Raw genomic sequence first — 19271 nt, forward strand, 5'->3', positions numbered from 1 at the left:
AGCACGTTTTTCTCTCTGAACTTCTTCGTCAGAACATACATGACATACATCGGGGACATTTTACGAGCTGCTGAGTACCGAACGATCCATAGACACTGTGTCTGTCGCATAATCTCTTCCTCCGTTTCTGATGCTTGCCTTTCGCCGTATTTCGTGTGATTTCGACGGGCAGATATATACCACGTCGTTGCTGTCCAAATCAAAACCATCCACCCACATGGTCCCGCGGCGTCTGTCATCCTCGTCGTTCACAGTTGGCTCAGAGAATTGGATAGCTATGACGTAAGCCCATTTCAAAGGCAATTATCCAACAGTCACGTCCTGCTATTTTTGTCAGATAACTCCTCCCCAGTTGTACTGAATACAGTTAGAGGTCGATGTGTGTACTCGATAGTGAAGGATCATGAGAAAGTTGTCCTGCAGAGTGCTCGCTATTCACGGAAATCATCATGGTCCCTTTAAGTTCGTTAATTTGCCCATCACTTTCCCGCTTACCTGGTAGTGGCCTGGTACTACAGTGACTTGTGGTTCCTATAGGAGTCGTGGCCACGCCGACATCACTGATTCAAACTGCCACCGCAAGGCACGAGTTCCTAGATGGTGGTGGTAAAAGGGCTCGGCGTTGTCGGCCTCACATGGTCGCGTTCCTGGGCATGATCCTAGCCAGAATATTTCACAGGATTGTGTCACCGGCACCAGTTAACTCAGGCGTCGCCGTCATCGCGTTCCGCTATACATTTTTATTATGAACGCATCCGTCACAGTTGAATGACTGGCGTTGATGATAGCAGTCGCCGGACCCGAATTTCGCGTTAGCGGTGATCGCCGCGGTAACAATACACAGACTTTACCGTGTTTTATATGCTCTTCCCGTCCCTCCCCGTCAAGCCGTCCCTGTGTGGTAGGAGTCATCTTAACACAAGTCCCAAAAAGATGACAAAGAGATACCACGTAACTCCACTAAGTATATGTAACCTAGAACAAAGCAAACTTCTAGCAGGTCCTTGCTGTGCGAGGTCAGAATTTGGCGTCACCACGTCAGGGCACACATACGTAATAGAACCCTTACTCCGCCACGCTGAGGGTGAGTGGCATATCATGTTCTAGCCAGCCCGTAGGACTGTACTGCACTCCGCAGCAACACCTCCGTGTTTGGATTGTTCGCTTGGTATGCCCAGTACGAAAAGCAAACTATCCTAGAGAGTGTTTGTTATCTAGCTTGTGGGACTGTAACGTAAAGTTAGTGTCTGTCGAAAGGGGACTACCTCCATACGTAGGTCTGCTGCTTGATGATAATACATGCTCTACTGTTTGATGACAATACACGAAGGAGCCCCCATAGGTAATTCTCCTGCTTGATGAGAATACAACGGTATATGAATACGACGAGGTGGCAAGACGTGCACTGCTCTTCGCTTTAGGGCGAGAGCAGTACTGTTTTTGAAATGTGATGTGAGCAAGCTTTCATTTGTCCCATCCTACAGTTGGCAATACGAAGGCATGCACTGTCGCTGCTCTGTTAGGCCTGGTGGAACTATTTCCTTTAAATTTTTTCACGTTCGTTCCTTGTAACTGCAACTGTTTTGTTGAATAACTGGGTGCGAAGCCGTGCCTCCCGTTTGAGACAACGGGTCTATGATAAAATGTGCGACAACAAATGCGTGTTGGTGTTCAAAGTGCGAGCACCTCAGCGTTACTTTGGAAAAGATGTATTGGATGAATTTAAACTCGCCGCGCCTGGTAAAGTTCGTGGTGGGCAGAATAAAAGGTACGGTTATTATGAGGTGGTAATGAATGATTTGGAAGCAGTGAGGTTGCTTTAGGAAGAGGGATCGGTTGTGATTGGAGAGAGGTGACGTTGATGTGTTTGATTTGGGAGTAAAGACGAAGAGGGTCACGGTGTTCAGGTACCCGATTGATTATCCTCACACAGACTTAGAGAAGGAACTGAGGCGATACAGAGTTGTAATGGGTACGGGATTCCTTCTCATGGAGCTTAGAGGGGAACTACCCAGCTTTTTGACGGTGAGAGGGACACGCATTGAATGTCTGTAACACGGGGTTCCGCGAAGGTGTGCTGAGTATGATTGTAAGACCCTTAGATGACGGTGGTATCTCTCCCTCTATGAAGGAGAATGTGGGAAGCGTAAGGCAGAAAAGGGAGAGGAAACGGAACGTCCCAGCCGACGTTAGAGTTTCGGTGTGGGGAGGAGCTTCTGATCCTGCTCACACTCCGTGGATTTCCGACGAGAATGTTCCTTGTTTTGGAAACACGGACATGGAGGGGAACAACGGTGTCGCTGAGGATGTGAAAAATTCGGCGGATGCACATGGTGGCGATAAAAATTCGGTAGAAATGCGGGAGAATATTGCGGGAAAAGCAGATAAGGAAATGAGCGGGCACTTGAGGAAGAAAGTGCAGTCTTTCATCAGGTTCATCATGAGAACAAGCAGGATGCTGAAGATGACGAAAGCCAGGTTAGAGGAGGAACCGGAGGCAGTATTTGGAAGGGTGTAGTAGGGTGGACATCAAGAAAGTTTGAGGTGCTCAAAAGTCTCTCTAGTGATGAATATGTCGAATGAATATGTCGGTAGTTCCGGTCGGTCGTTCCGGTAGTCGGTCGTTAGTTCTAAAAATAATAGAAATAAACCGGCACAGAATTTCATAAAAATGTAATTCTGTGTCGCTTTATTTTCCCACCCATCATGTAAAGCCCTCGAGCATATGAGGTAAGTAATTAAATAAATAGATAAAATAAATAAAAAAGTGAAGAGCGTGTGAGTGACAGTAGTAACAGGAATGATAGAGGCATGACGATGAAAAAGGAGGAGGATATGGATACCTTATGGATTCTTACATGGATACGGAACTTTTTAAGTAACAGAAAGCAGTTCGTGTTTGTTAACGATTTCCCGCCCTCATTAGACCGAGTAACTTCCAAAATCTTCCAGGGTTCGGTTATTGGCGCCCTGTTATTTCTAATTTAAATTAATGACCTTCCATCTGGATTGACATCTCGTATTCGCATATTTGCTGATGATAGCGTCATTTATCGTCATGTATCAAGTTCGTCAGAACAAATTGCCTTCCAAGATGACCTTCATAAGATCGTTTCCTGGTGCTCCTGTGTGTGTCCGTTCATGATGCTGTAGGGTCGAAATTTCACCGAACTTAGCATGGCAAACACAGCACTTGTGCGGCTTCTCGCCCGTGTGTGTCCGCTTGTGTCGCCTTAGGTTACTGCTCTGGCTGAACTTAGCAGGACAGACATCACACTTGTATGGCTTCTCGCCTGTGTGTGTTCGTTCATGACGCTGTAGGGTCACAATTTCACTGAACTTAGCATGGCAAACACAGCACTTGTGCGGCTTCTCGCCCGTGTGTGTCCGCTTGTGTCGCCTTAGGTTACTGCTCTGGCTGAACTTAGCAGGGCAGACATCGCACTTGTATGGCTTCTCGCCTGTGTGTATCCGCTTGTGCTTCCGTAGGTTAGTGCTCTGCCTAAACTGTGCTGGGCAGACATCGCACTTGTATGGCTTCTCGCCTGTGTGTGTCCGTTTGTGCTGCTGCAGTTTCCCTCTCAGACTGAACTCCGCAGGGCACACATTGCACTTGTACAGCTTCTCGCTTGTCTGTGTCAGCTTGTGAAGCCGCCGATGCGTGATTTGGCTGAGCTTCGCGGGGCAGATATCACTCCTGTCTGGCTTGTCTCCCGTCTGTGCTTGCTTGTGGCACCGCAGGCTCTTCCTTAGGTGGGACTGTCCAGGACAGAGATCGGACTTACATGGCTTCTTGTTAGTACGCTTTGACACGAGGCTTTCATCACTCCCAGTCGGTGCGAATGCAGGGGGACAGATGTTGTACGTAAGACTCTCATCTCCCATCTGATCATTCGGTGAAGAAGTAACGGCACACATTTCAGACTCACTGTGACACTGTGCAAATACGTGCTGTTTCAGGCTGTCTTTCGATGTGTATGCAAGTGCACATGGCTCGCTCTGGTCTGAAAGTCGCTCAGTGGGTCCACCGTTCGTAGTGACTGATAGAGCGTTGTCGAACTGTGGTTCAACAGTCATTGTGCTGATCTTGAACTGTGCCTCTGGAGAAGTACAATCCGAAGAGTCTTGATCACAAATGCCTCTGGGCTGGTCCTTTATGTGGAGCAAACCAGTGCTTGCTCTTGCTCCTGGAATTTCGGAAATCGGAAATTAAGAGGGCATACAGTACAAGTGCATCTCTGATTGACGATTTTTGGAAAAACTTGATCGCGCTGCATTCCCTGTCACGCTGCTCGCTTCCGACTGCGCAAATAGTCCACCTTGTGCACTACTGAGGCCCCATGTTTAAAGTGGCTTGCCCCCTTACTCTGGCACTTCCTGCGAGTTAAAGAGTCGGACTTTGACACGGAAGACCCAGAGGTCGACTCAGGACAGTCACAACCTTGTCTTTCACCCCTTTTTTAATGAAATTTTTCGTAAACCTTCGTATTGTTTGGACACCTCAAAGCTCTACTCCCTGTCTCTCTCTCTGTTGGGGATTACTTTTGCTCCAATCAATTCTCAGTACACCACGTGACACTGAACCGGTTTCAAACAGTCATTTGTTTTTGCTCAGGAGCTCAACAAGAACCGAACCGTTTTCTTCGAACCGAAAACACCTTTTACGCTTCGACATCCTGGCCAGGAGTGACTTGTGTTTTTGTAAGCAGAAAATGAATAACAAGGATTGCCTTTTTCAGCTGGATTTGCCCTTCCAAAAGTGAACTGTCTTTTCCAATGTCGAAAGGGATCCTTCATTCTCAGATGCTTGCAACAGCCATTCTCACTGAATTCAACAGACAGTGGATTTCACACGACTGCGAAGAAAACACAGAGAAACAGGAACCACAGCGTGCGCTTCGTGACGAGCCCAATTAATGAAAGTTCCTGAGAGTAGACTCTGTTCGAACGACGCAATAAACAATCTAAATGTTAAACCTCAAACAAAGAATCACAGTCAGGGGACTAAGTGACAGATGGGAAGAGTAACTGTAGTCAGTGTACAAAATAAAGCACCACCTACCACTGTCTCTTTGACTTTCGTAATAACACCAAGCCCGTGCTAACCCTGTAGATCTGTACGACAAATTCTTATGCAAGCGGAAATTCTTTCATTCAGCATCCACAAATGCAGCCTAATTTACGGAATGCTACATAACGCTTTTCCCTGCAAATCCATGCTCGCTCACGAATGTCCACTTCATGGCACATGTGATCCACAGGCAAAAGCTGTGCAAATGATATGTAAATGTGCGTTCATGGCACTCAGAATGCCACAATGTTCATTTTATAGCAGACGGGTGTGACTGCTGTGTGCTTCCGTGCGTCGTCTTGAGTGATGAATTGAGAATACACCATATAGTAGTGTCTTATTATGGGTCGCCTGAATCCAGCGTTGATTAATGCAATCGATACGATGTCGCCGTATATGTATTGCATCATTAACTTTCATTTGGTTGCCACGAACTTGTGCACGGTTGCGCAATCTCGTATTGATGTTTCCTTTGTTTGTAGAAAGATTCTTGAATGACGTACAAGAGGGTATCAGATGGGTTGAGTTTTAATAAGTGATGATACGTCAGACCTTGTACAACAATATTGAACTTCTGCTCATTCGATATTGTTGCAAGAGCTGGTAGAAACTAAATGCATAGCCGTGGTAGTGGAACATATCACGTGATAAGGCTTTTAGTGTACTTCCCATGTCAATAGTTAGATGTAATTTTAGCATATCTACAATGAGTCGTGCGATATAGACCACTTGTATATGATAATTTGATCTCACTGCTTTCTTGATGAATGCAATGCCCCTTTGTAATGATTACGATTCCACTTGATGTCCAGTATACTTCAATTCCCCGTCAGCCGACCTCAAAACTTCCAACAATGAATCCTAGTGGTCCTTCCGATCTTGAAGTTCAGATATTTTTACAACGATTGTAGATTCGGCATACAAATTCTTGCACCTTCAATTCTGTAATTTCTACCATATCTCCGAATACAACCATGTCTATGATGTATCGAAATGCAATGCAATGAAATGCAATACAGTGGAATCACTTCAAGGTCTTCATTTTCGAAGTAGTTTTTTTATCACATCCTACCACGAAAAGCCCGTCCATCTCTTCAATGACGACTCCTTGTTTGTTCTGTTTTCTAGTGTGGTTCTACACTTCATTAAAGCATACATGTGCTCATTTTATCGTTTAAAAACCTGTCATGCTGTCAGGTCTAGAATGCTATTAATATCCTGCCCATGACACCATGAGAATTATCGCAACAGATTTACAAAAATATATGACCTGTATGAAAAAACGTGCGCTTTCAATTGTTCTACGACCCTGCGAGAATCCCCCCCCCCCCTTCCTTGTAGGCATAACTTTAACGGGAGTGTATGGAAAGTTTATTGGTCAGCGTCTTCCCTCTCTTACTTTACTGTTCGAATCTAATAGTTGACCCTGTTTGTTAACTAGAAAAGACAAGTTCCTATACTGACTCTGTGGTGTATTCACGCTGCTTGCTTAGAAGATGACAGCCCGAATTAATTGTTGTTTTGACTTTGTTTCAGGTGTTCACTCGATTGGTATGTATTAATAAAAATATTCTCTTGAGTTGGTAACTATGTATGCAGGATGTATGAGTTGTGTCCGTTGATTTCCTCTGTAGAAAACTTTTAAATATTTCTAGCCTGTCTTAGAAAATGATTGCTCGAAATAATTATTGTCTCGTATCTGTTTCAGTCGTTCACTCGATCGACATCAATAAAAACAATGATCTTGAGTTGGGGTTTTCAGGGAACTTTTATTCCTGGACACGAGGACATATGCGACACAACAGAACTGACACTCAATTGGATAAACTCTTTCACGCATACGCGTACATGGCCTCTGTACTTTCACGGTTTCATTGTCTCTCGGGGCTACGTGCGAAGCCACAGGCTCCTGGTTCCTGCAGCTGTTTTGTTCTCTGGTCTGTGTCTGTTCATCAAGTGAATGAACTCTGCAGGACAGATGTTGCGTTTATATGGCTTCACACCCATGCACACCCTCTGGTAACACTGCAGGTTTGTGCTGTCCTTCGAGGCTGCAGCACAGAGAATGCTCCAGTATGGCCTCGCACCTGTCCTAGGCTACATGTGATGCCCCAGGCGCACACTGTCGCTGAATTCTGCAGGACACACACACATCAGACTTATAGAGGTCCTCAGTCGAACGCGTCTGCTTGTGACGCCACAATCCATCTCTACACACACAACTTTAAGCGCACCCTGCAGCAGAGGAGGCTCACCTATTCGGCTTCTCAGCCATGTGCGTCCAGTTATGATTGTTCAGGTTCGTCAGCTGGCCGAACTCTGCGCGGCAGACATAGCACTGGTGTATAGCTTCTAGCCCGCATGCAGTGCTGTGGGTTCCTGCCATGGCCCATCCATGCAGGACAGAGTTCATGCTTGTAGGGCTTTTTGCGCACGTGTTTTCGCTCGTGATACGACAGACCCTTGCTCTGTCTGAGGTCTGCAGGACAGATATCGCACTTGTACGGCTTCACGCCCTCATGTCTCCACCTATTGCTCTGATTCCACAGCTTCCTGCTCTTGTTGAACTCCGCAGGACAGAGATCATACTTGTACTGCTTCTCGCCTGTGTGTATCCGCTTGTGATATATGACCATAGCTCAACATTTTAGGCTGCCGAACTCACGATTGCAATCATCTAATAAGCCATGAGTGCAGCCGTGTGTGACTCATATGAAGGCCCACGTGGCGCATTACTGAGCTCGATCATGCCACATATTAGCAAGCCCATCAGATAACGTTACGCTTGTGACCAGATATGGGCAATAATAAAATTTACTCAGGCTTTTGTGGCAAGTATGATGTTATCCTGTGAGTGCGCTAACAAGTAGCACGATGGTGAGTAGGCTATGTGGACCCCTGCGATAGTTCATAGCCCGCGGCTGGCCTCACTTATCAGATCGTTGTGGTTGTGAATTCTGCAGCCCAAAATGACAACCGATGGATTCAACAGGCTCACACTATGGCTAAACACTGCAGCACAGAAGATCGCACTTGTACGGCTTTTCAACCGTTTGTGACTGCTTGCAAAGCTGTAGGTTCCTGCTCTGGCTGAACACTGCTGGGTGGACATCGCACTTGTCTTCTCGCCCGTGTGTGTCTGCCTGTTATTCGACAGGCCCGGGCTGTGCCTCAACTGTGCAGGACGGAGATCGCACTTGTAGGGCTTCTCATCTGTGTATGTCTCCTTGTGCTGCTGTAAGCTCCCGCTCTGGCTGAACTCCCATCGCATTTGCATGGCTTCGTGCCCGTAGGTGTCGGCTTGTAAAACTGTAGCGTCCCTCTCTAGCTGAACACTGCAGGGCAAACATCGCACTTGTATCGCTTTTTGCCTCTGTGTATCCAATTACAGACCTGCAGGTGCTTACTCCAGGTTTAACTCTGCAGGACAGAAATTGCACTTCTACGGCTCCTTTCCGGTGTGCTTCTGCTTGTGCTTTCTCAGGGTCGTGTTGCGGGTGAACTTTGCAGGACAGAGGTCGCACTTGTATGGCTTCTCGCCTGTGTGGGTCCGCATGTGCTGTTATAAGTGCCCTCTCTGACTGAACTCCGCAGGGCAGACATCACACTTGCATGGCTTCTCACCTGTGTGTACCCTATGGTGCTGCTTTAGGCTCCCGGCCTGGCTGAACACTGCAGGACAGACATCGCACTTGAATGGCTTCTCACCCATGTGTACCCTCTTGTGCTGCTTTAGGCTCCAGCCCTGGCTGAACACTGCAAGGCAGACATCGCACTTGAATGGCTTCTCACCCGTGTGTACCCTCCTGTGCAGCTGTAGACTCCCGCTCTGGCTGAACTCCGCAGGACAGACATCACACTTGTATGGCGTTTCACCCGTGTGTACCCTCTTGTGCTGCTTTAGGTTCCCGCTCTGGCTGAACTCCGCTGGACAGACATCACACTTGTATGGCTTCTCGCCCTTGTGTACCCTCTTGTGCTGCTTTAGGCTCCTGCCCTGGCTGAACTCCGCAGGGCTGACATCGCACTTGTATGGCGTCTCACCCATGTGTACCCTCTTGTGCTGCGTTAGGTTCCCACTCTGGCTGAACACCGCTTGACAGACATCACACTTGTATGGCTTCTCGCCCTTGTGTACCCTCTTGTGCAGCTTTAGGTTCCCGTTCTGGGTGAACACCGCTGGACAGACATCACACTTGTATGGCTTCTCACCCGTGTGTACCCTCTTGTGCTTCTTTAGGTTCCCCCTCTGGCTGAACACTGCTGGACAGACATCACACTTGTAGGGCTTCTCGCCCGTGTGTACCCTCTTGTGCTTCTTTAGGTTCCCCCTCTGGCTGAACACTGCTGGACAGACATCACACTTGTATGGCTTCTCGCCCGTGTGCGTCCACCTGTGATATGACAGGCTCGAGCTGTTCCTGTACTCTGCAGGACAGAGGTCGCAGTTGTACTGCTTCTCACTCGTGTGCGTCCGCATGTGCTGCTGTAAATTCCCGGCCCTGCTGAACTCCGCAGGGCTGACATCGCACTTGTGCGGCTTTTTGCCCGCGTGCGTCCACGTGTGCTGCTGTAACTGCCCTCTCTGACTGAACTCCGCAGGGCAGACATCACACTTGAATGGCTTCTTGTCAGTGTGTATGCTCTTGTGCAGCTGTAGACTCCTGCTCTGGCTGAACTCCGCAGGACAGACATCACACTTGCATGGCTTCTCACCCGTGTGTACCCTCTTGTGCTGCTTTAGGTTCCTGCCCTGGCTGAACACTGCAGGGCAGACATCGCACTTGTATGGCTTCTCACCCGTGTGTACCCTCTTGTGCTGCTTTAGGTTCCCACTCTGTCTGAACACTGCTGGACAGACATCACACTTGTAGGGCTTCTCGTCCATGTGTGTCCGCCTGTGATATGACAGGCTCGAGCTGTGCCTGAACTCTGCAGGACAGAGGTCACACTTGTACTGCTTCTCACTCGTGTGCATCCGCATGTGCTGCTGTAGATTCCCGCCCCTGCTGAACACTGCAGGGCAGACATCGCACTTGTATGGCTTCTCGTCCGTGTGCGTTCGCTTGTGAAGCAGCAGTTGATCGTTCCGGATGAACTCCGCAGGGCAGACGTCGCACTTGTGTGGCTTTTTGCCCGTGTGTGTTTGCTTGTGATATCTCAGGCTCCTACTATGGCTGTACTTTGCAGGACAGAGATGGCACTTGTACGGCTTCTCGCCCGAGTTTCTCTCTTTGTGACGCTGTAGCTGGAAGCTCTGGCTCAACTCTGACGGGCTGCCGTCGCAATTGTGTGGCTTTTTGCCAGTGTGCGCTCGCTTGTGAAGTCGCAGGTGCGCAATCCAGCTGAACTCTGCCAGGCAGAGGTCACACTTGTGCGGTTTCTTGTTTATATATGTTCGCCCGTGACACCCCAGACTCGTGCTCTGGCAGAGATCGGACTTGCTTGGCTTCTTGTCAGTACGCTTTGACACGTGGCTCTCGTCACTCCCAGATGGTAAGACTGCAGGGGGACAGATGTCATACGTAAGACCCTTCTCTTCCATCTTATCATTCTGGTGAAGTAATGGGACACTTTTCAGACTCGCTGTGACATTGTGCAAACATGTGCTGTTTCAGGCTGTCTATGGATGTGTACGGAGGTGCACATGGCTAATGTGTTGGTGTGTGCGTGCAATACGGAGTATAATTGCCGTCTTGGGGACTAGAAGCTGCAATTACTCCCCATTTGACTCCTTTTTTTCCCTTAGAATGTACCAGTCTCTTTAGTGTAAATGCTGCTTGGCAGGCAAGGTGTGCACGGCCCTTACTCTGGCACACAACCATCCTGGTGATGGAGGCTTAGAACAGGAAAAAAAAGAAAGACTGGGAAGATGAACATTCAACATCTCAGCTGGCTGGGCTCATATGGTTGTAATCGATCGAGGCTTTCTTAAGTGCCTCAAAGCCGCTCAAGATCATCTACCTGAGCTGACGGGCTGTTGAAGGGCTTCTTCCTAAGGTACTGAGCTAAGAGCGGGGTTACAAAAAACGAGCAAAACTGAAACCTGAACAGAAAACAAAAAGAAAAGTTAATTTTTGGACGAACCGGAACAAAATGAAAACTGAAACAAAATTACGTGATTCGGAGGGAAACCGAAAACCTATTTTCGATATTTTGTGTATGTGTGCTCATGGTCAGAGCACTTTGCATGTTCTTTGGCCCATATCAGCTGCTGTGTTTCTTTTCTTTGTGGTAGACAAAATGGCATTCTTGACGATCTGTGGATGAGGCCGAACTTTTTTTCAGGCTAAATCTTTATGACATTTTCTTTCTATAAAACTGCTAACGAAAAACTTTAAGGGGCGACTCCCCCCCCCCCCTCTCTCGCGAACTTCTGGGTGACAACTCGGAAATGCGCCGAGAGCTTCCATAATTCAGAGCTGCGATTATCGCATTACCTACAACTTTTCTGGGTTATGTAGCAGTCAAATCAAAAGTCGTCAGAGCCGAATCATGAAAGCAAATACAGATGCGTGATTTGGGTCGTGTACCCCTGGGGGATCAGGTACAACATACAGAATAAGACTAGTCGAGGCCCATACAGGAGCATGTTGCTTTCTCCAGAAAACATCTGTCCTTTTTGTGCAAACAGCAACTTGGTCATTTACTATTTCCTTAGGTTCAACAGTGATGCAAAACTGGATCAAGAATCTCCGTGTCTACTTTGCCCACTTTCAGAATCTTTCATAGAACAGGGCGTGTGCTAGAAAGTCGATGCATGTCTGCCAGAAAACTAAAATGCTTTTCTGTTGTATCCCTCTTTTTGTCACGCTATCGAGTTTGGTGTTGATTAAAAGTCCTCGACCATTTTGTATTTACCTTCTGATGTTGAATCACAGTTGTGTTCCATTTGGTCCTGTTCTGTCGAGATTGCAACATTGTAAGGCTCCGTTTTCACTTCCGTAACCGGATGTTCCTTCGAGGATTCCTCTCGAGGTTCTTCTTTAATGTCACGCGTCCCAGCTGTCACTCCTGTAGTAAAACAAGAAAGGAGAGAAGTAAGCCACACTACAAATCATCAAGTCACATGATGACCCCGTCTGTACCCAACCCAACTCGAAAGTAGGTTGCAAAATGAGCATCCACACTCCCACACCATTCGTAACAGCCACCACTACGGTGCGCATATGCGCCGCATGTTCGGCGGATGGATACGGTCAAAATGTTCCGCACGATTTTTCCTGTGCTACGGCTAGAGGGCGACACAGAATGACGCGGTTTACGGAGCTTTGAGACGGTATTTATCCGTACTCACGTTTCATGCTTTTTTTATAAAAACGGAAATTGATACACATATAAATTTGATGTCTATCGATTCCTGAAACATTTCCAGTGAAAGTAAATTGAAAGTTTTTTTCGAAACGGCTATAGAAGTTTAATAAAACCTGTTCAAAGAGGGAGGAGAAAAATTGGGTATTTTTTTCGCAGTCGTGACATCGCCGTAAAATACATACGACATGTATGAGAAATCTAGTAGCGTAAATATCTTCATCTCGCCTTCCTCTTGATGATGAAACCACTCGCGTCAAAGTCTGAGCGGCGGTTACCAAGAAAAAGCATAAAAGCTGTTCCGTAGGAAATACATTGGGACGGAGAGCTGGTATGCCCTCTTAACTATATTCCAGCTAGTGGTGTGCCCTGTCGCCAGTAACAAAAAGTAGGGGCGCCGCCACAGCCAGTAGTGCACGAAATGAAGCGTGGGAAAGGGCTGTTGGATGAAAGGGTTTTGGACTTGGAACGGTCATGGGCCTCGTGCAGCACCTATAGGGGGCACCACAAGCGAATCCCCTAGTGGGAGGAGTGGGCACTTCTCCCAGGGCTCGCAGCACACTCTGCGGTGTTGCCTGTATGCGGCCTGCTGCATCGCGTCTACCGTAAGCACATCGATCTTCAGAACACAGAAGCAGTAAGCTATGGACGGTACGTGGAGCAGTGTGCCATCATCCAGTTTGGGAACGGCTACGACTGTAGAGTGCAGAGATGTGGCACACGTATAATACCAGTGCACCAATCATGGCTGTGTGTTTTCAGTGTGGTTTTCTTCTACATGGCAGCGTCGTGCTGATTAATTTATTTTGAATTGTCAGATTAGATTCCTATTGCAAGAAGTGCTAGCACCTGCGGGTTTGAAACTACGCATAGTTCAAAACCGCAGATAAGTGGAATTTGCCCAACCAGCTCCGCGAGAATAAAAGGGTGCGAAATCCAGGGTTTTCTAAACCTTCAAAATTGCATTTTCAAATTCTAGATCGATGAAGCGTTTCAAGGACCAGTGGGAACCGTGACAGCGGACAATTTTTTTTTTTGCATCCCGAATTTGTTTTGGGGCATTTAACCCAAAAGAGTCATACTTTATCTATAAAGCATTCCCCACTTGACTGTATAATTTACCAGGGCCTTACCAGATGCATCACCCCCTGATGGATACTCTTTGCAGTGCTGTTGATGTACCTGGCCCTCTTCTGGTAGGCATGATGCTACATCAGGTGGTTCTGATTTCACCCTCACGGGCTGACCGCTGAACACCTGGGAGAGCTGCATTTCTTGGAGTCGTGATTCCAAAGGGGCTGGCAGGTGATGGCTCGTAGACACAAGTACCTCTTGCTTCCTCCTTATCCCGTATAAATTACAGGAAAGAGAAAATTGAGTCCGGGATTTAAACAAATACAGCGACGGTTTTCGTACACTCACAGAACATGAAAACCACCAACCAGTGATGGCCGCTAACTACTTCTACAGTACTACTAGTAGTTCAACTACTTTTCAGAGGAGTAGTTAACTATTTTTTAACTACTACAACGTAGCTTAACTACATCTATAACTACTTAACATTGTCCATGAACTGCAATCCCTTGGTTTCTTGCACACCTAACTATGAATCACGAGCAATGATAAACTTTGGCTCAAGCCATTGCTACGATCGTCAAATACAAAGGCTGCGGCGGGATTCTTTCTGTGCCTACGCGATGAACTAAGCTGCAGAATTACTTCACAGCAAATGAGGCTTCACTAGACAAGCATTAAAAATGAAGATTTAGTACACATAACGACACAATTGCTGTGCACCTCCATTATCATCAAACAAGTAGCTCGAGGTAAAAGTCGGAAGCACAATAGTGCCGTAAAGCTTGCGGCTAAACCGGAAGTAGTTGGCGCTTTCAGTACCCTAACTACTGTAGTTAACTACTCGAAATAGTAGTTTAACTAGTAGTTGCACACTACAATAGGAACAATCCGGGGTAGTTGGTATAAGTTCATGATGACGAATAGTAGCAAGAAGACAAGGACGGGGTAGAAGTAGACAGGACGAGTGCAGAAATCGGACTGCACACGGGTTGCACACTACATTTCTGCAAGTAGTTGATAACTACTTTTTAACTACAATCAGGTAGTTTAACTACGTGTTGTTAACTACTGGCCATCACTGCCATTAACGGGGTACTGATGGAAGCTGCGACTCACTGTTCCTCAGAGGGTCGACTACGTCCGAATGGGTTCCCAGTTGAGATGTGAGAGCTGTCAGTGAGAAGTTCTTGGCGGAACTTGCTTAGACGTTTCCCCTTCTGAAGAAATATAATACTCACTGTTCGACGTAACTCGTTTTACTGCAATTACTGTAACCAAGTTCTTTTTTTTTTTTTGGTAAGTTGGAACTTAACTCGGCACTTTTGCACCGTGGTAACTCTTATAGGAACCTTCCCGAACCCTACTCTCCGCATCTCTCAATGAGCTAGACTCCCCCCCCCCCACAAAATTGCTTGGTCCCTGACCCACCCTGGGTTCATGAGCATGTTGTCTGGCGTTGCGTTCATAACATGTTGTTTTCAGCAGTTTCATGAAGATGAGGCCGCGTGTGTTTGGGGAGGTACCGCGGATTACGCAAGAACACTGCAAATACCCACAAAAGTCTTCGGATGAGCTCTGCGAAAGTGACGTTGCTGAGGGGGATATCATCTATCCTGGCACACATGGATAGTTCTTCAAGTTCTTGTCAGGGAACTGATGTTCCTGTGCTCTGGATCATCGGCTATTAAAATTAGTCTTTGCACCAGTTAAAAAAAAAACAGCCGGTTCATTCCATGCCAAACATCCCAGACATTGCGCTTGACCATCCCCGATTTCTTTCAAATAAATTGTGGTTGATTGTTCCCATGCAGCCAATGTACTCCCAGCTTATTTTTGCCGCAAAATTTTTTTTCGCGCCATGGCCGCCTCTTGAAGATTGTGATTTGACATGTACGCTACCTGGCGAAAAAAAATTCTAACAAAATAGCTTTTGCGCGAATTTCAACCAAATCTCTTCTGAGTGAAGACAAAGCATAATACTTTCGTGCCAAGACCAGTTGAAGGTTGATGGACACTTTTCATCGAGAGTTTATGCCCCGAGAAAACTGAAAAGTTTTGGGAACTTTTGGATTTTTCCACGCAACTCTGCAATATTTTCAGAGCTATTTAAACTGTTCAGCTCTGCAGTGTAGGAGGCATAGAACGTGTTAAAAATATCTTGAGGCGCGCAGACTCGGAAGAGTACGCAGAAAGAAATCATGAATTTCTGAAATATTGCTTTTTACCACATATTCAGCCGTCAATTGCGCACTGAGGTGGTCCCGATAAAAATATGAGACAAATTGCATTTGATTGTGTGCCCCTTGAACATTTATTTTACACAGTATCATTGAAACACTTTCTGTTTTAGCAGCGAAAAAAAAAAATTTGACTTGACCACCCCCGCACTCGTCCGGCATGGCTCCTCAAGCCTGCTTCCCCCGAAGACGCATCGCCGCCGCTGCTGCCAAACGAATACAGGAGCTGCCCAAACCGAAATGCGTTCTTCAGCAAAAAAACAAACGAACAAACAAACGGAACACTAAGGAAATTAATCTTCCAAGCTTCAGGTTCTCACGAGAACGGCCTACTGCGGCGACCCAGTTCAGTAGGAGCACTGGGCCCAGGGATGTACTTCGGTGACAACGGGCACTGGCGGGCTATTGAATAACCTAATTTTTTCGAGCGATGCCGCACACAGTGCTTACTAACACCGACTCTACAGCGCCAGGCAATGATGGGTGTGGGGGGATATGTTTAATGATTATTAAAAAAAAAAAGAGGAACGGAGACGATAGTCATGATGGAGGCTCGCTATTCCCAAAAGCAAACAGAAACAAACAAATAAGAAGAAGAAACAGAGACACAGAAACTTATGGAGAAACACAGAAAAAAAAACAAAAAAAAAAACAGCTACTTCGCTAGTCAACAACAACGATAACTTCACTCTTCTGGCTATCACCAAAGAACACAATTAGAGAAGGGAAGACTTAAAACTGTCCAAGTGACGTCATTGAATATAAGGAGCCAGCTCTGGAGGACGGTGTCGCCTCCGATCAAAGTGAGCCAGATGTAATAGGTGCAGACCCGTCGTTGTGGAAGTACATCCCTGGCTCCAGTGCTCCTTGTGTACAGCAGCACCGCAGAAGGCCGTTCTCATGAGAACCTGAAGCTTCGAAAGTTAATTTGTACATAGAACATGTTTTTGCAGGCAACGCATTTCAGTTTGGGCAGCTCCTCTATGCGTTTGGCAGCAGCAGCGGCGGCGGCGATGCGTCTTCGGGGGAAGCAGGCTTGAGGAGCAATGCCCCATGAGTGCGGGGGCGGTCAAGTTCAAACTTTTTTTTTTTCGCTGCTAAAACAAAAAGTGTTTCGATGATACTTTGTAAAATAAATGTTCGAGGGGCACACTATCAAATGCAATTTGTCTCATATTTTTATCGGGACCACCTCAGTGCGCAATTGACGGCTGAATATGTGGTAAAAAAACATTTAAGAAATTCACGATTTCTTTCTGCGTACTCTTCAAAGTCTGCGCGCCTCAAAATATTTTTAACACGTTCTATGCCTCCTTCACAGCAGAGTTAAATAGTTTAACTAGCTCTGAAAACATTGCGGAGTTCCGTGAAAAAATCCAAAAGTTCCCAAAATTTTTCAGTTCTCTCGGGGCATGAACTCTTGATGAAAAGTGTCCATCAACCTTCAACTGGTCTTGGCATGAAAGTATTATGCTTTGTCTTCACTCAGAAGAGATTTGGTTGGAATTCGCGCAAAAGCTATTTTGTTAGAATTTTTTTTCGCCAGGTAGCTTACATGTCAAATGGCAATCTTTAAGAGGCGGCCATTGCGCGAAAACAAATTTTGCTGCAAAAATAAGCTGGGAGTACATTGGCTGCATGGGAACAATCAACCCCAATTTATTTGAAAGAAATCGGGAATGATCGAGCGCAATGTCTGGGACATTTGGCTTGGAATGACCCAGCTATTATGGGACACAGGAGTGGTGAGGGAAGATATGTTCACTCTTGATTGCAATTTTGAAAATGAGCAAAAAGATGGAACCCTCCTCATGTGGGAAATGTTACAACACCCACTGTGGCTAGAGGTCCGCCGGACAGTCCGTGATATGAGGAACTAAACTCAATTACCTCAACTAACGGAACCTATAACCTAGAAATGTACTAACTTGCTACCTCATTTGGAAAGTAACGACGAAAAATGGAGGTCACTGAAAAGGCTAGCCAGCTGCAGGTCCCAAACCATAAATAAATAAATGAGCCGACATCTTCTGGATGTGCATTGGGTTCGAGTCCTACAGCAGACTAACCTCTTCAGTGGCTTATCCATCTTTCATCGTTAATTTCTTAGGCACTTTAGGCTTTGTATGTATTTGTCCTTTCGATGTTGTTCCAGCCTCGGAACATCAATTACTGTCTCATGTTGCAAACCAAGCTAACTTGCACTAACGAAACCTAAACTAACTTAACCTATAAGAACTACCACACTGCGTGAATAAAGGCGACTTGCGGAACGGTGACGCCAACGTGCCCAGCCGATGTCACTCGGTACGTACCGTATATTAATAACAAACTTTCTTTAAAACCGTTGTTGCCGTCATTGTTACTGTGGCTGGATAACTGCCACAATTTAAAAGCGATAAAACCCCAGTGCTGGAGATACAGACGGACGACACACACACGAAGCACCCCTGCACTGGGGTTTTATCGCTTTTTAAAATATACCGCCAAACGGCAGGGTTTTTTATCGCTTTTTAATTGTCACACTCTCGCACTAATGTCAAGTCACATGAGAATGTCGTGTCACATGGCGGCATTGTGACATTCAGTAGAGCATCACATGGGACACAACAAGTCAGGAGAGAGAGAGAGAAAGAAAGAGAAAATGCATTATTGCGGCGAAGGGACCCTGACTCCTGAGAGAAGAACACAAGTTCCGAGACTAGGGAACACGAAAGGACGGACACAACACGAAGTCTCGTGTTCTGGTCTCGGGGTTTTACATTATGCATCATCTTCACCAGCTCGCTTGCTTCCTAGCCATTTTTTCAGCGTTATATTGATCATTTTTTATTATGTGTCGTAATTTTGAAACTTTTGTCGACGGTTTAAGCCTTACCTTGTCGGGGCATAAGCACCTGTCTGACTCCGGCTTCATGTGTTTCTGGGGTTTCAATCAGTAGAAAGTCATCTTTTCGCTTCGATATTCACCGTGTCACATTCACAGCCTATACCTTTTGAATGCATCAAAGCATGCACCAAAATAAACAGCGCTTTGTTTCCCATTTTTGTATTCAAACTTTTCGCAACTGAGGGCCCGGCATAGAGATGCGAAATGCTGCTGCCGACGGTGTTGGATGGCGCTAACTGTATAATGCCGTCCGAGCTCTGAATGCCGTAAAATATAGAAACATTGTTCCAGGTTAATAAGATCCTTATTTATAGCACACATATTAAAGAACCCAAGCTTGACTTTTAGCTGCATCCAACGTCCAAGAACCAATTAAATTAAAATAACTTAGGTGATCAAGACGTTTTTGTTTTGTTGCGTGCATAAAAATTAACGCGATTTTAATGTTATCGAAAATTAAATTCTTCAAAATAAGTTATAAAGACAGCAATTTTATCGTTCACAGGCTATTATTATATTTCATCCCTTTTTTTACCGCCATACAGAGTAATTTTATTATTCTTGGACCTATCATTATTCTTTCTTACAGTTAGCGCCACGCAAGGAGATCGGCACCATTCTTTCCTCCTCCTCCTTTCCTACATGGCGGCAATCAAACACGTAAACAAACATGCTCGGCACAGCG

The 19271-nt window shown here is 46.2% G+C and overlaps 2 protein-coding genes across 4 annotated transcripts; both read right to left on the reverse strand.

Moving 5' to 3' along the window:
- Positions 1-3072: 3072 nt before the first annotated feature.
- Positions 3073-8627, reverse strand: LOC135400427 (zinc finger protein 91-like). The gene is made up of 4 exons (XM_064632262.1): positions 8518-8627; positions 8189-8406; positions 7533-7676; positions 3073-4187 (listed from the first exon to the last, which is right to left on the reverse strand). The coding sequence occupies exons 1-4, from the start codon at positions 8625-8627 to the stop codon at positions 3073-3075; spliced, it is 1587 nt and encodes a 528-aa protein (XP_064488332.1).
- On the reverse strand, positions 6835-18847 carry LOC135400194 (zinc finger protein 271-like). Of its 3 annotated transcripts, none has more exons than XM_064631940.1 (5): positions 18575-18847; positions 14576-14676; positions 13516-13724; positions 11933-12085; positions 6835-10573 (listed from the first exon to the last, which is right to left on the reverse strand). In XM_064631940.1, exons 1-5 carry the CDS (start codon positions 18611-18613, stop codon positions 8634-8636), a joined length of 2442 nt encoding a protein of 813 aa, XP_064488010.1. In that variant the 5' UTR covers positions 18614-18847; the 3' UTR covers positions 6835-8633. The 3 variants fall into 3 exon arrangements, with proteins under 3 accessions (XP_064488010.1, XP_064488012.1, XP_064488011.1); XM_064631942.1 differs by lacking the exon at positions 18575-18847 and adding an exon at positions 18012-18338; XM_064631941.1 differs by lacking the exon at positions 14576-14676.
- Positions 18848-19271: the final 424 nt, after the last annotated feature.

Source organism: Ornithodoros turicata, chromosome 7 (assembly GCF_037126465.1).
Source record: "Ornithodoros turicata isolate Travis chromosome 7, ASM3712646v1, whole genome shotgun sequence".
In the NCBI taxonomy this organism is placed as follows: Eukaryota; Metazoa; Arthropoda; class Arachnida; order Ixodida; family Argasidae; genus Ornithodoros; species Ornithodoros turicata.